This window comes from Neomonachus schauinslandi, chromosome 2 (assembly GCF_002201575.2).
Source record: "Neomonachus schauinslandi chromosome 2, ASM220157v2, whole genome shotgun sequence".
Classification (NCBI taxonomy): domain Eukaryota; kingdom Metazoa; phylum Chordata; class Mammalia; order Carnivora; family Phocidae; genus Neomonachus; species Neomonachus schauinslandi.
In genome coordinates this window covers 198,441,467-198,456,159 of record NC_058404.1, presented here as the reverse complement: position 1 = coordinate 198,456,159, position 14,693 = coordinate 198,441,467, and the positions used below count along the sequence as shown (strand labels likewise).

Sequence of the window (14,693 nt, the reverse complement as noted above, 5' to 3'; positions counted from 1 at the left end):
TGATTAGGAGCTGGTGATATTCTTCTCCCTTCTTGGAGCATGAGGCCAGGAGAGGGCGGGCCGGCTCCACCCGGCTTCTGAACAAAGGGCTCTACAGGAGGAAAATATCACAGAGGAAGGATGCAGACTGCTGACACCTTGTATCCTACACTCTGAGTTTTTACTAAACCAAAAGTGTATGGTTTAATCGTAACTTTTACTGATGTCTCGCTCATATACGGTGACTATTTTCACTCTGATTTAAGCTCTCACTAGTTTTGACAGTGAAGATACTCAGGAGGTATTTTCCCCACTCAATTTGCATTGTCCAGGCCCTCAAATTGACAGTTACAAATATGATTTTTGGTCCTGGCACGGAATCCCCCTGCAGTGTTGGCTGTCCGTGGAAACTGGCTCCTAGAAGGAAAATTTCAGTTTCCCTAGTACTGATTGGTTTTCGAGGGTTTTCATTGGTAATGCTCACCCTAGCTAACTTGAAGATGCTGGATTTGTACTGTGAAAAATGGGCGTGGATACTTCTTTTTCCTTCTGAATTAATTATCCTCCATGCTAATGAGGTCTCTTTTCACATTCAAGAGAACATTTTCTGCCTTGTGTGTCAAATCCTGTCCTCATTTTGTGTTCTGACACCTCACTTGCCGTTTGGTGAGAACTCGATTAATTTTTACATGAAATAAATAAGGAAAAAGACACTAATGTCATTCCCTTTTTTTGATTATCAGTAGCTAATCAAAGTACTAATCAGGCCTGGGATAATTTAAGCTGTGTCGTTTCTTTTAGAAAGAGGTTGTCGTAAGCAAGCCTGTTCAATAAACTTGAATGGCTTCTATTTATTAAGTATCTCTTGTGCTGGACACGAAGGCCCGCCTTTACAACAGGTGGATGGTTGGTACGGGGTGTGTGTGCAGCAGAACTAGCCTGGGCAAATACGCTCATCTTACAATGCGGTGACAAGATGACATTTTTGTGACCTGGAAAAAAATGGATGTCCCCTGGAACACAGTGTCTGAATCCTGCCAACTTGCAGTAAGAATCTCAGCCCAGCATATGTGACTCACAGGGGCTCCGGCTGTCTCATGGAGCCATTAGGGACTTTTGGGGGGTGTGGAAAATACGCACATTTCATTATAAACGATTTAAGATGCCACAGGAGACAGTTGGAGTTACCTCCACAGCAGTGGACCCGGTCCTGTATGTCGGCAATGAATTCTTAATACTTATTTTCCTCTCCTGTGGCCATTTGGGAAATGAACAGATGACAGTTAGCCTCATTAGCTGCATGGTATTTTAATTGGTTTAAAGGGACATTTTTCTTTCCTTTGTGGCTTTGGGACATCCTGGCAGTTTTCTTTGTTGTTGCTTCTGACAGCTAATCCATGGTGATTAACATTAAAACTGTTTAAACAGAAAGTGCTTATGAGATTGTCCCCCCAGGCATTTGGGAAGGGCGAGCTGTGCGGGATACTCTATTCTGCCGCTGCTGTCCTGGGATGCGAATAGCCAAGAACAGGGAAACAGGGATGACTTAGAATAAACAAAATTCGAGATGCTATGCCGTGCATTTTAAAGATTGTTTGATTGATTATATTTATTTATTTAAGAGCGAGAGAGGGAGAGCACGCGAGTGGGGAGGGGCAGAGGGAGAGAGAGAATCTCAAGCAGACTCCATGCCCAGCACAGAGCCCAATGCGGGGCTCGATCTTTTTTATTTTATTTTATTTTATTTTATTATTGTTATGTTAATCACCATACATTACATCATTAGTTTTGATGTAGTGTTCCATGATTCATTGTCTGCATATAACACCCAGTGCTCCATGCAGAACGTGCCCTCCTTAATACCCATCACCAGGCTAACCCATCCCCCCACCCCCCCTCCCCTCTAGAACCCTCAGTTGATAGACATTGCGGGGCTCGAGCTTATGACCCCGAGATTACAACCTGAGCTGAAACCAAGAGTCGGATGCTCAACTGACAGAGCCAAATAGGCACCCCTACACCGTGCGTTTTATATTTCTTATCTCTTTTAACCAAGAACACTACCCTGTGAGGGCGGTCCCCTTTCTGCTGCAGGGGAATGAAGTCCTTAGTGCCCAGGTCCCTCAGCTCGCAGGTGGTTTGACAACAAAGACCTACGGAGATGTTCTTCTGTTCGTCCCAACCCCCGTGCTCCTGGTAAAGCACTTGCAGTTTACCCAACCGGCAGCCACAAGGTTTTCTTGTGCAAGTTAATCAATGAATCAATGAATCAATGAATGAAGGAGGAAGTGGTCAGGTGTTGGAGTTTCATCTTCAGCAGTCACAAATTACCACAAACTTGGTGGCTTAAGACAACCCAAGTGCATTGTCTAACGGTTCTGGAGGTCATAGTCCCAAACAGGCCTCCCCAAGAAAAATCAGCATGTCAGCTCTAGGGGACACTCGGTTTCCTTGCCTTTTCCAGCTCCTTGAGACTGCCGCTCTCCCTGGCTCCTGGCCCCTCCTCCCTCTTCGAAGCTGATGATCCCGTTCCTCTCACTCCTGCGTTCTCCTCACCTCTCCTTCTGATCCCACTTGTCTTCTGCCTCCCTCCTCCCACTATTAAAGACCCTTGTTAGTCATCTCTCTATGGTCAAGGTCAGCTGACAAGCAACCTTGTTTCTCTAATCCAGCATTAGTCAGAGGTTCTGGGGATTAGGATGTGGACATCTTCGGGGGACCATTTTGCATGCCACAAGAAGCATCCTTAAAGATGTCAAATCTACTGTGTCTGTCTCAGCAGAGAAGTCATTTTTTTCTGAGTCTGTGGAACATTGTTTGGTTCATTGGACATTTAACCATGCATGCTCTGCCCAGAGCATCTCTTGTGCTTCCCTCTTGCTTTGTGACCCAGGACGCTCTGCACGTGTGATGTTCAGTAAGTACTTGGCGGAGAAAATGAAAGATGAGATGCATGAGCTGTTATTTAAAACTAGACTAATTGGGTTTTGTTTAAAGGACACAGGAGCTGGTCTGACCTAAGATGGAAAAATCTGAGCATCGAAAGGAATAATGACTGCATTTGATTGAAACCCACCAAATCTATAAAAATCTGTAATTTCATAGTGATACTGTGCAGAGGCAGGGAATGTTCCTAGGTTCAGCTAAATGAACACTTGGACTCAGAAGACTCCCATAAGCCCCACTTGACCCCGTGTACGCACACGGCTGGAGGGCAGGAACATGGCTTGCTGTGAGGACGTCAGGCATTCTTCCATGGGTGTCCTTGCCCCAGGTCACACTGCACATGGTTTTTCCCCACGTGACACAGCTCTGCTGCAAGGAGCTGTAATCCACATCAGGCAGTGTGAGAGCCTTCCCGTCTTAAAAGCTTCTTCCCCCATGGGTGCCAGAATCTCTTGTAACAGCTCATAGGCAGAGCATCCAGTGTCCCCACAAGGGACACACCCAGTTCCCAAAGTCACCTCACTCTTCCCTGTTAGATATCCATGGTTCGCTTACAGGTCCTCCCATCCCGATGTGATCTACCAATCAGGTGTCATCGTCCCCCTAAGCCGTGTTGCCTGGTAACATATTTGATGTTCTTCCCCTTACCGGTTTTCCGGGTAAACGTGATCCAGAGCTCAGACTCTCAGGGACTTGGCCCAAGTTTTATCAACCTTTTCCTCTCATACCAAACTAAACCAAACCAACAACAACAAAATAATAGACCCAAACACATTCGTCACCATTGGAAGTTCCTATGACAACCAACTGTCATGAGCAAAGGATCAAACATCCATTCTGTCTACACACTTTATGTCAGAGTAATTGGATTGTTGAAGAATCTCAGCTTTAAGAATGTGGAAGGGATAGAATTAGAAAATGTGTATTTTTCAAACCCTAATGAAATCATGGATCTAAGTGACAGTTACATGTGGACACCATTAGGTGAAAGTGGATAGATTTTACACTGCCCGGATCATGTTGGCCCCACTTTAGCCTACGGATCCCTCTTAGTAGTGACCCACCATCTGACCTGATAGGAAGCACATGGTATTTTGGAAAGCACTTACAGGGTATTTTGGAAAGCAAATTAAGTTTGATTCTAATCAAGACATAAGGTCCAACTAGTACTTTACAGGAAATACACAGGCTAGGGGAACAGTGACACCCCATGGAAAGAATCCACCAAACCAGGATGTGGGGCTTTCTGCAGGGTAAATAATCCGGCTTTCCCACCAGATCAATGGTGTAAAAGAAAAACAGGGTAGGGGGGCAGAATAAAATGGACTTAACTGACATTGGGGGGATCTTGTTTGGTTCTTGAATGAAACTTCCCACTGTAAAAATCATTTTGACACCCTTGAAATAGCTTGAATAATGACTGATACTAATTATTGGAGTTACTGTTAATATTTTAAATATGATTGATAATATATTTGATATGATCATGACATCAAGGTTAGGTAAAACAGATACATGTGTAGATATGCATATGCACGTGCTTATATGACATATATCCTTGACAGTTAAAGATGCACACTGAGGCATTTACAAGTAAAATGGAAAACATGGGATTTGCTTTAAAATGCTCAAGCACCGGGGTCTTGGGATCGAGCCCCGCATCGGGCTCCCTGCTCAGGGGGGAGCCTGCTTCTCCCTCTCCCTCTGCCTGCCACTCCCCCTGCTTGTGCTCGCTCTCTCTCTCTGTCAAATAAAATCTTTTTAAAAATGCTCAAACAAACATTAAGAGAGTAACTAAAATGAGTTTGGTAACTGGTGACAATTTTTGAGGTTGGGGTAGCAAGTACATTGGGAGTCATACTCTTCTCTCTACTTTTAAATGGTTGACAATCTCTATAATAATGTTTTCTTTTTTTAAATAATTTTATTATGTTATGTTAGTCACCATACAATACATCATTGGTATAATGTTTTCTTAAGACCCTTATCTTTTTACAATAAGATGCCACTTTCTCTCATCACATTATCGAAGATTTTTAAGCATTGTAGAGGGAGGCGTGAAATAAGGATCCTACTGCTTTGCTGGGGGAGTTTGGTTGGAAAGCAGTTTGGCAGGGTATTCTAGGAGGCTTTGAAACGTTGCTCACATTTGATTCAGTAACTTCACTGTGGATCTCGTACTGAGAATATCATTGTGAATAGCAAAAACTCTTCACAAAGATATTTGCTGCAGGATTATTTTAGGTTTTGAGTTTCTCAAGTAACCCAAATGTGCAACACTAGAAAAATGGCTTAAATGAATCATAGTACATCACAAGGTGAACCATTCTGCAACCATTGTAAAGGAAACTCTTGCAGGTTTTTTTTTTTTTTTTAGGATTTTTTATTTATTTGAGAGAGAGTGAGTGCACGTGAGAGACAGAACAGGATCAGGGGGAGGAGAAGAGGGAGAGGGAGAAGCAGACTCTCCGCTGAGCAGGGAGCCCGGTGTAGGGCTTGATCCCAGGACCCTGGGATCATGACCTGAGCAGAAGGCAGATACTTCACTGACTGAGCCACCCAGGCGCCCAACATTTACAGTTTTTAAACACCCCCGGAAGATGCCTGTTACAATGCTAATTGAAAAGAAAAGGACAAAATTGTCCTTGTATCTGTGTAAATGCTGTGCATCCATGGAAAAGCGTAGGCACAGAAAAAAAAATTATTGGAAACAAATACAACCAAATTCCTTCATTGGTTTTGTTGAAATGTTGGCCTTACAGTGAATGAAGTCGTCTTCTCTTTGTCTTTATTTTCCATATTTTTAAAATCATGAACATAATTTTTTCTGTACATCATTTTATACCTTTATAGAGGTATAATTAGCATATTATAAAATTCACCCACATTAAGAGTATAGTCTGATTCATTACTATAAAACATACAGTCATGCAACCACCACCACAGCCAAGTTCTAGAACCTGTGACCCTGTGCAGCATCTCGTTGATATTTCTTGAATACACTTTATTTTTAGAGCAGTTTCAGATTTACAGAAAAACTGAGAAGCTAGTGCAGAGTGTTCCCACGTACTCTGTACTCAGTTTCCCCTGTTGTTCACCTGTTACATGACAGTGGCACACTTATTACCATCAGTGAACCAACGTTGGTACATTAGGATTAATCAAAGCCCAGCCTTCATTCAGATTTCCGTAGTTTTTCTAATGTCCTTTTTCTGTTCCAGGATCCAGGGTACCATATTACGTTTAGTTGTTATATCCATTAGTTAATTTTTAATTAGAAAAAAGTTAAATAAATTGTAGTTTAAAATTCTCCAAATATGTTAACTATCCATTTCTCCCTTGGCCTCCTCATTGTTGCTGTCACTTGTTGACAAAGACCAGGCCTTGTATTAGTTCTGTTCCTTACAGTTTCCAGCGTGGCACCCTGCAAATTGAATAAAGTAGAATCTGTGGATTTAGTTGCTGGCCATTAGTAAGTGGCTGGAGCAGGAGAGGGAGGAAGCGGAGGAGGGAAAAGGGAAAAAGAAAGTCCTTACCTACAAATGATTTAAAACCTCAGAGCTCTGAGGGGCCTTTGGTTTCTGCTGTGACTTCGTGTAGTGGCATCCTCTTGGCTTTTGTGTCTCCCAGGTTGGAGATCGCAACCCTGAATCGGGCGGACTCAGACCTGGAGGCTTGTCGAACCCAAATCAGCAGAGACATCATTGCCCTTCTGCTGAAGAGCTTGACCAGTGCTGGCCACCTCTCCCCCCAAGTAGAGAGGAGGATGGGTGCGGTTTTCAAACAGCAGTTTCTATTGCTGGAGAAAGAAATTCAAGAGGAGTATGATCGGAAGATGGTGGCCTTGACGGCGGAATGTGACCTGGAAACGAGAAAGAAGATGGAAAACCAGTACCAGAGGGAGATGGTGGCGATGGAGGAAGCGGAAGAGTTGCTGAAACGTGTCAGTGAGAGGGTAAGGCAGCCTCAAAAGGAGGGCTTCACTTGCCTCTCTGCTCCCTCTCAGGATTCGTCATTTATCCATCCATCTGCCCATCCTTCCACCCATTCACCCACCCACCAATCTTCCCCACCCATCTATCCATTCACCTGTCCATTCACCCATTCATCAGTCCACCCACCACCCTTCCATCCACCTGTCCATCTATATATCCATCCATCTATCCCTCTACCTACCATTCTTCTGTCCATCCACCCCCATCCATCCATCCATCCATCTGCCCATCTACCTGCCCATCCATCCATCCATCCATCCCTCCATCCATCCATCCACCCATCCATCCATCATCCATCCATCCATCCATCCATCCACCCCCCATCCATCATCCATCCATCCAACCATCCTTCCTTCCATCCACCCACCCACCACCCTTCCATCCACCTGTCCATCTCTGCATCTATCCATCCATCCATCTACCTGTCATCCTTCTGTTCACCTGTCCATCTACCCATGCACCCATCCATCTATCCATCCACCTGTCCAGTCTACCTATCCATTCAGCTATCCATCTATCCATTCACCCACCCACCACTCTTCCATCCACCTGCCCATCTATACATCTACCTACCATCCTTCCATCCATCCATCTATCCATCCATCCATTCATCCATCTACCACCCTTCAGTGTACTTGTCCATCTACAGTGCATCCATTCATCCACCCACCCACCACCCTTCCATCCACCTGTCCATCTCTACATCTATCCATCCATCCCTCTACCTATCATCCTTTTGCTCATCTGTCCATCCACCCATCTGTCTACCCACCCACTACCCTTTCTTCTACTTGTCCATCCAACCATCCAGAATTTTAGAAAGCCTTTATTGATCACTTACTGCCTCTTGGTCACTGGGCTAGGCAGTGAAGTATAGAGGAAATGAGACATGGTTCTGGGGTTCAAGAAGTTCATAGTTTAATGGAGGATCTTCACATATAGAAGATGTGACCTCATTCAACTATATTAGAATAGAGATATATTCACAGTGCCATGGGACATCATGGGGAGAGTAGAAAGGCTTCATTCATGGAAGAGTGCACCACAGAGAGCATGGCTCAGGGAGGTTGTGATGTCAGTGTGTGTGTGTGTGTGTGTCCATCTGGGCTGCGCTGTGCTAGATCATGGAGCCCTCCCACACCAGCTCCACCATCAGAAAAACCTGGACTCCCATTCCAGTATATTCCAGTTCTGCTCCTGAAGGCTGTAATTAGCCTGACTCTGAAACAAGGCTGAGGGCGCCCACTCTGGGGTGGCTGGGAGAGGTCGTGCAGGAAAAGCAGCCACCCGGGGCATGGGCTGCTCCAGGCTCAGTGCACAGTGCTCTGCTCTGAGAGTTCTGGCCTCTCAGCCTTCCTAGGGCTGGCCTCTGTTGATCAGAGATCAAGCCTCATTTTTCTAAGAGATGTGTCCATTTCTGTCTTGAGGGAATCGTGCCAGAGTTTTTTCCTGAGTGTATCAAATCAAGCCTGATTTCTGTCTTCCTCTGTGAGAGCTGGCTTGTTCAGTCCCTGTGGCTTGAGCCCACATTTCCTGGTCTGGAAATCTGTCATCCTGGGGAGGTCTAACACCTGCTTAGGAACAGGCTTCTGAACTGCTAACTTCCGTTCCCCAGACTGCTGGCCGCGCACAGAGATCCTCTGGCAGTGGACACACAGGGCTGACGGCTCGTGGCTCTCAGCAGGTCATCTGTCGTCAGCCCGCACACACGCAAGCTGGGCAGTGACACAAAGAGGCAAGATTCGTGCTGTCTCAGCCCCACCTGCCCCCTTGTGTCCTGGCCCCCTCACCTTAATATGCCTCCCGTTTTCTGCTTGGCTCCCATATCAGTTTCTGTGGGCACTGTTAACAAATGACCACAGATTTAGTGGCTCAAAGCAACAGATTTTGATTTTTTCATAATTCTGGTGGCTGGAAGTCCTAAATCAAGGTGTCTGCCGGGCATGCCCCTCTGGAGTCTCTAGGGGAGCATCCTTTCTTGTCTGTCTCAACTTCTGGTGGCTCCAGATGTTCCTTGGCTGGTGGCCACATCACTCCTGTCTTGATTTCTTGTCTTCGCATGGCCATCTTCTGTCCTGGGACTGTCACCTATTCTGTCTCTTTTAAGGATGCTTGTCTTTGGAGTTAGGGCCCACCCAAATAAGCCAGGATGGTCTCCTAAGAGCCTTAACTTGATTACATATGTAAAGATTCTCATTCCAAATAGAGCCACATTCACAGGTTCTGGGTTAGGATGTGGTTGTGTGTCATGGCAGGGAGCGGGGGTTGGGGGAGGCACTCTTCCTGCCAACAGAGTTCTGCTGGCTGACCCCACTCTCTGACCTCCCTCCGTGACTACACTGGCTGGTCCACACCGAGTCTCCCTGAGCTGGGCACTTCAGAAACCATGCCGAGCTCACAGAGCCGTGATTCAGCCCCTAAACCATCTCATGATCTCTCGTTCTCTTCTCTCTTAAATTTGTTATAGCTTTTGTTCCCATGGACACAGTGCCTACTTGGAAAGTGTTAGAAAACAGGAGTCAGCAAACTAGACCCATGAGCCCAGGCTAACCCGTGGGTGGAGAATGGTTTTTACGTTTTTGAAGGATTGTAAAAAATCAAAGCAAAACAAAAACAAGTAGAGGAATGTGTAACAGCAAACCTTAGGTGGCCTGCAAGCCTTAAAATATTTATCTGGCCCTTTACAGAAAAGTTTGTCAACTCCAGCTCCAAAATAGAAAAAGAAAAACCTTGGGAAAAAAATATGTGGAACCCATGTCACCATCCAAGGCACACAGACATTCATTTGGTCTGGTTTTGGAGCTCCTACTATGCCCCTGACCCTGGAGATACAGGGATGCTAAGGCTGTCCCCACTCCTTTGGATTTCAGCATACATTTTGACCTTTTGCTATATACAATTTTTTTTAACAAATTCAGGTGTATGCAGTTCATAGGATTATATGTTTTGCTCGTTCTCACTTAATATCATGGTATAAACATATTCTGATTGTATTAAGTGCTGTCACACTTAACGTTCACTGTGTGCAGGCATTGTTCTAAGCACATCATGCAGACCTTCTCATCAGATCTTCACACCACCTCAGGGAGGTGGGAATTGATAGGATCCCACTTTTCCAGCTGAGGAAACAGATTCGGAGAAGGTCACCTGCCCGAGGACACATGGGTGGGACCAAGATGCGGACCCAGGCAGGACGCGCCGACCCCGCCCCTGCCCGCCCGCGTGGTGCAATGGAGCCTCAGATACCCTTGCTGTCGTGGGCCAGGTTAACCCATCTGGCTGGGCTTCTACATTTAGCGACCAAAAGGCTGCCTGGAACAATGTAGTTTTTTTTTTTTTTTTTTTTTAAGATTTATTTATTTATTTGAGAGAGCGAGAATGAGAGAGAGAGAGAGTACATGAGAGGGGGGAGGGTTAGAGGGAGAAGCAGGCTCCTCGCCGAGCAGGGAGCCCGATGCGGGACTCGATCCAGGGACTCCAGGATCATGACCTGAGCCGAAGGCAGTCGCTCAACCAACTGAGCCACCCAGGCGCCCTGGAACAATGTAATTTTAAGTGTTTCCCCGATATTGGCACAGATTGGTAGGGCCGAGAGGAGGGATGGCGGGAAAGAGTGCTCCCGATTCCCTCTGCACCTGCCCCCACTCCCCAGTCTGCTGGCTTGCGGCGGGAGGCTGCCATCGTGCTGGGTCCCGTGGGTCACCCCGTTCAGAGACCAGTCGCCTTATCTGAGTCAGTGTGCTTCCAAAAATAGCATCCGAACGGCGAAAGTCGATAGAGCTATTTCTCTTCCAGGCCATGCAAGCCACTTCATGTTACAAAACTGCTGATGACCTTGTAACTTATCTGTACATTTATCATAGTCATCTTTAAATAAAATGCACGGAAATATATTGGACATATTACTCCAGCAAGCATTCAATTTTTTTTAAAAAAAAAGCAGAATTGGGTTTTTGAGTAGTGTTTAGGAATTCCAGTAATTAGAGACGAGATCCGTTCACATTTAAACGCCTGTGTCGTCTCATAGAGTTTTTAAAGCCTGTCTCCACTGAGAGGCCTTGGGGGGAGTGGTAGTGACTACAGACCGTGCAGAGACAGCTTGGGTTCAGATCCTCACTCTGTTCTTGCAGAAGGTGCATTGCTCAGTCTCCCTGGGTCTCAGTTGGAAGTGAGTGAACGGTCCTGCAATTGGGGATACAATTTTTACAATTTGCCCATCTTGTTAGACTGAGTACAGGGAGTATAATTTGGTACAGACACGATTTTCTGCCACAGTCTCACATTTTTGTTGGTGCAGAGTCAACATTATGAATGGCAAGTTGCTCTGGAACAGCCTGGCCCAGACCTCTGATTCTCAAACCAAAATTGAAGTGCCCTCTCCCGGTCCATGTTCCCCTTGACTCTCTCCACAGGGTAGGTTACTTTTTAGGGAGAGCTGAAAACCATAGGATAAACATGCCTCATTTCCCTGCAAAGTCCATTGTGGTGGAAAGTTCAATGGAGAGTTGGGGTCAGTGACCATGACTTCAACATATGTTTAAAAATGCACGTTTGTTGCCATTATATAAAGTACAAAACTTCGTATAAAACTCCAGGCTTCCAGCTTCTCATGAAACACAGGGAGATGTGCTGCCCTGCGTCCAAATTCCTGCAGAGCCCCCTTCGGTGGGCTGAGTGGTGACTGGCCCTGTAGGCAGGCCTTGTTCTCCACTTTGCCCCATTCCCCACCACTCCCTAGTGTCTCTCATACGAGGACCGTTCACTCACTTCCATCTAGGAGCTGCCCTTGGCGGTTGTTGTGGGGGGGGCGCCCCCCTGCTTTATGGTGTAGCCTTCTCATTAATTCTCCCAGAAGACTGAACTAGGTCAGGGCGTGAACATATTTCTGCAGGTCTCTGGACCCCTCAGGAGGCCAATGTAGATGGAAGTGAGGGTGGCTCCCATCATAAATTCATTTTAGGGAGTATTTCACCATGACACAAGCATATCATTGCCTCATGCCTCATTCTTCAGAAATACAATTCCAAACAAGGACAGATAACTTTATCTTAGGATTTCCGTGTGTGCACATGCACATTTTGTCCTGGCTGTGAGAAGCTATATGGATTTCCTCCCATCTTTCATTCCTATTAATTCAAATAAATTGAAGTTTGCAGCTTGTCATATTTCATACTGTCAGTTGAGAAGGTCACTTTGATGAATGAATCAGTCTCACAGGGCGTTGGCCCCTCCCTGGGCAACAGAACGTCCCTGCAGTCCCAGAGTCAGGGGCCCGGCCCCCTCCTGGCTGTGGCTGAACCACATTCTGTAATGCAGATAAAAGCTGTGAACAACCACTTCTCTCCAGATGAGTGACTCATGAAAGCCTGATCCAACCCTTTTTAGAAAATCAGCTTTGAAAAAAGGCCGTGTTGTTTTCCGGTGGCCGAGGCAAACTGTTAATACTGGGGAGGCCCCTGGGGCTGTGGGCGGGAGGGAGTCCTGGGCCTCGGGGCCTGAGGCTGCGCTGCATCCCAAGGGCAGGGATTCTCATGTGCTGGCTGCCGTGCTTTTGGGGGTCCCTATAAAAGTAACACTCTTCTTCCTGGACCAGATTCTGAACAAATTGAAAGGTGAGGCAAAGGAGCTGGAAAGTTAGAAATGCATCTATCACTTTTGTAGGGCTTTTGTGAGCGATCGGAGGTAGAGGTGGTAGGTCTGGGCAGGCGGCGACGTGGGTCCCTGACAACACTGTCAGTGGCCGTATGGTGCTCTGGTCCCTGATTAGCTGGAGGAGGTACAGCCCTCTCTCTCCCTCTGCCCTCACCACCCTCTGCCTTTCCTGGGTCCCCACTTAACCTACACAGCCACCACCCCATCCCCTCCTGCCACTGAGACCATGATCTCTTGACCTTGACCCCTGGGATTGCTGTGCCCTCTGCCTCAGGGACACGAGCACCTTCCCCTGACTTTGCTCCATCAACATGTCCAACGTCTGTGCTACTCCAGAATGTGGAGCCTGAAGATCTGTTTTCATCTCTTCTCCTCTCTTGGCACTGCTGGGAGCTGAGGAAGGACCCACAGCTCCCCGGAGCTTATGTTTCTTCACCTGTGAAGTGGGCTGTGTTCGTTTTCTGTGGCTGCGTCCCAAATCGCCACACATTTAGTGACTTAAAAATAACACCCCCTTGCCATCTGTTTCTGTGGCCAGGAGTCTGGACACAGCTTAGCAGGGTTCTCCGCAGGGTCTCAGAGGCCTGCAATCTGGGCCTCAGTTGGGCTGTCTGGTACTCGGGGCCCTGGTCTCAGCTCATCCAGTCATGTGCAGAATTCATCTCCTTGCAGTGGGGACTGAGGCCCTCAGCCCTATGGGCTTCTCTTCTCTGTAGACTGTTCACAGGAGGCTGCTTGCTTCTTCAAGGCCAGCAGGAGAGTGTCTCTGTTCAGGAAGGCCCAGTTCTTCCTTAAGTCAGACCCGCCCAGGATCATTTCCCCTCTGGGTTAACTTAAGTCAACTGATTAGGGACCTCAATTACATCATCAAGACCTCTTCACTTTTGGCATGTAATAACCAGATCATGGGGTGCCAGTCTGGTCGCATTCAGAACTTTTGTCCACACTCAACAGGGGAGGATTTATACGATGTGGACACCACGGGCCAGGAATCTGTGGGCCGTCCTAGAATTCTGCCTCCCCACGTGGAATTAACTGCACTCCCCTCTTGGGGCACGAGCCTTGTGCTTGCAGGAGTGTGAAGGCACCAGGAACTCAGTGCAGGCTTGTCTCCTCCTTCCTGCCTTCATACCGAGCACACGAAGCACAGACATCCAGTAGCCATTTCTTAACGACTCTGCCTCCTTTCTCACCCAAATCATCTCAACTTTGGCCTGATTGCTGGTGTTTTTCTCTTCAACTAAGTTAAGAGGGAAAGATGGCAGAAATAAGCGGGAGAGTCTAACAGCACAATCCATTAATGTTTCCATTTTACAGGCTATTTTTAGGCAGTTTGATTTGCAAATTTCCATCCCTGTGAATTTTCTGCTTTGAGACTATTCTGGACAACATTAAGAGAACAGCAAAGGACAAGTTGCAGCAGTATTTTCCAGAGCTTAGTGGCTTTATCATTGCCAGCTTGGGACATGTGTGTGCCTGGGTGCACACCTGTGTGTGTTCCACATGAGTGCACACGTGTGTGCTTGTGTGTTTCCTGTGTTGCTGTGCATATGTGTGCATGTACTGTGTGCTGCTGTGTGTGTATGTGCTGTGTGTGCACGTGTGTGTGCTATGCATTGCTGTGTGCATGTGTGAATGCATGTGCACATGTACATGAAGGTGTATGCCTGTGTTGCCATGTGCATGTATATTTGCTGTGTGCACGTGTGTGTACGCTTGTACCCATATACATGTGCATGTGTGTATGCACTCTTGTGTTGCTGTGTACATGTATATTTGCCGTGGGCATTATGCATGTGCACTATGTTCACGCATGTGTGTGCATGTGCATATGTGTGCATGCACTGTGTGCTGCTGTGTGTATGTGCTGTGTGTGTGCACATGTGTGATGCACTGTGTGCATGCATGTGTATGCACTGTGTGTTGTTGTGTGCATGTGCATGTATGTGCCTGTACACAGGTGCATGTGTGTATGCACTGTGTTGCTGCGTACACGTATATTTGCTGTGTGCATGCGCACTATGTTCATGCATGTGTGTACATGTGCACATATGTGCATGCACTGTGTTGCTGCGTGCATGTATATTTGCTGTGTGCATGCATGTGCGTACATGTGCACAT

General features: G+C 46.7%; 1 protein-coding gene across 1 annotated transcript in view; it reads left to right on the top strand.

Moving 5' to 3' along the window:
* EVC2 (EvC ciliary complex subunit 2) overlaps positions 1-14,693 on the top strand; it is a 135,705-nt gene that overhangs the window by 70,727 nt on the left and 50,285 nt on the right. Inside the window, exon 10 of the mRNA XM_021677663.2 lies at positions 6,556-6,880. Coding sequence (XP_021533338.1) covers positions 6,556-6,880 — 325 coding nt within the window. The remainder of the gene's footprint in view (positions 1-6,555; positions 6,881-14,693) is intronic.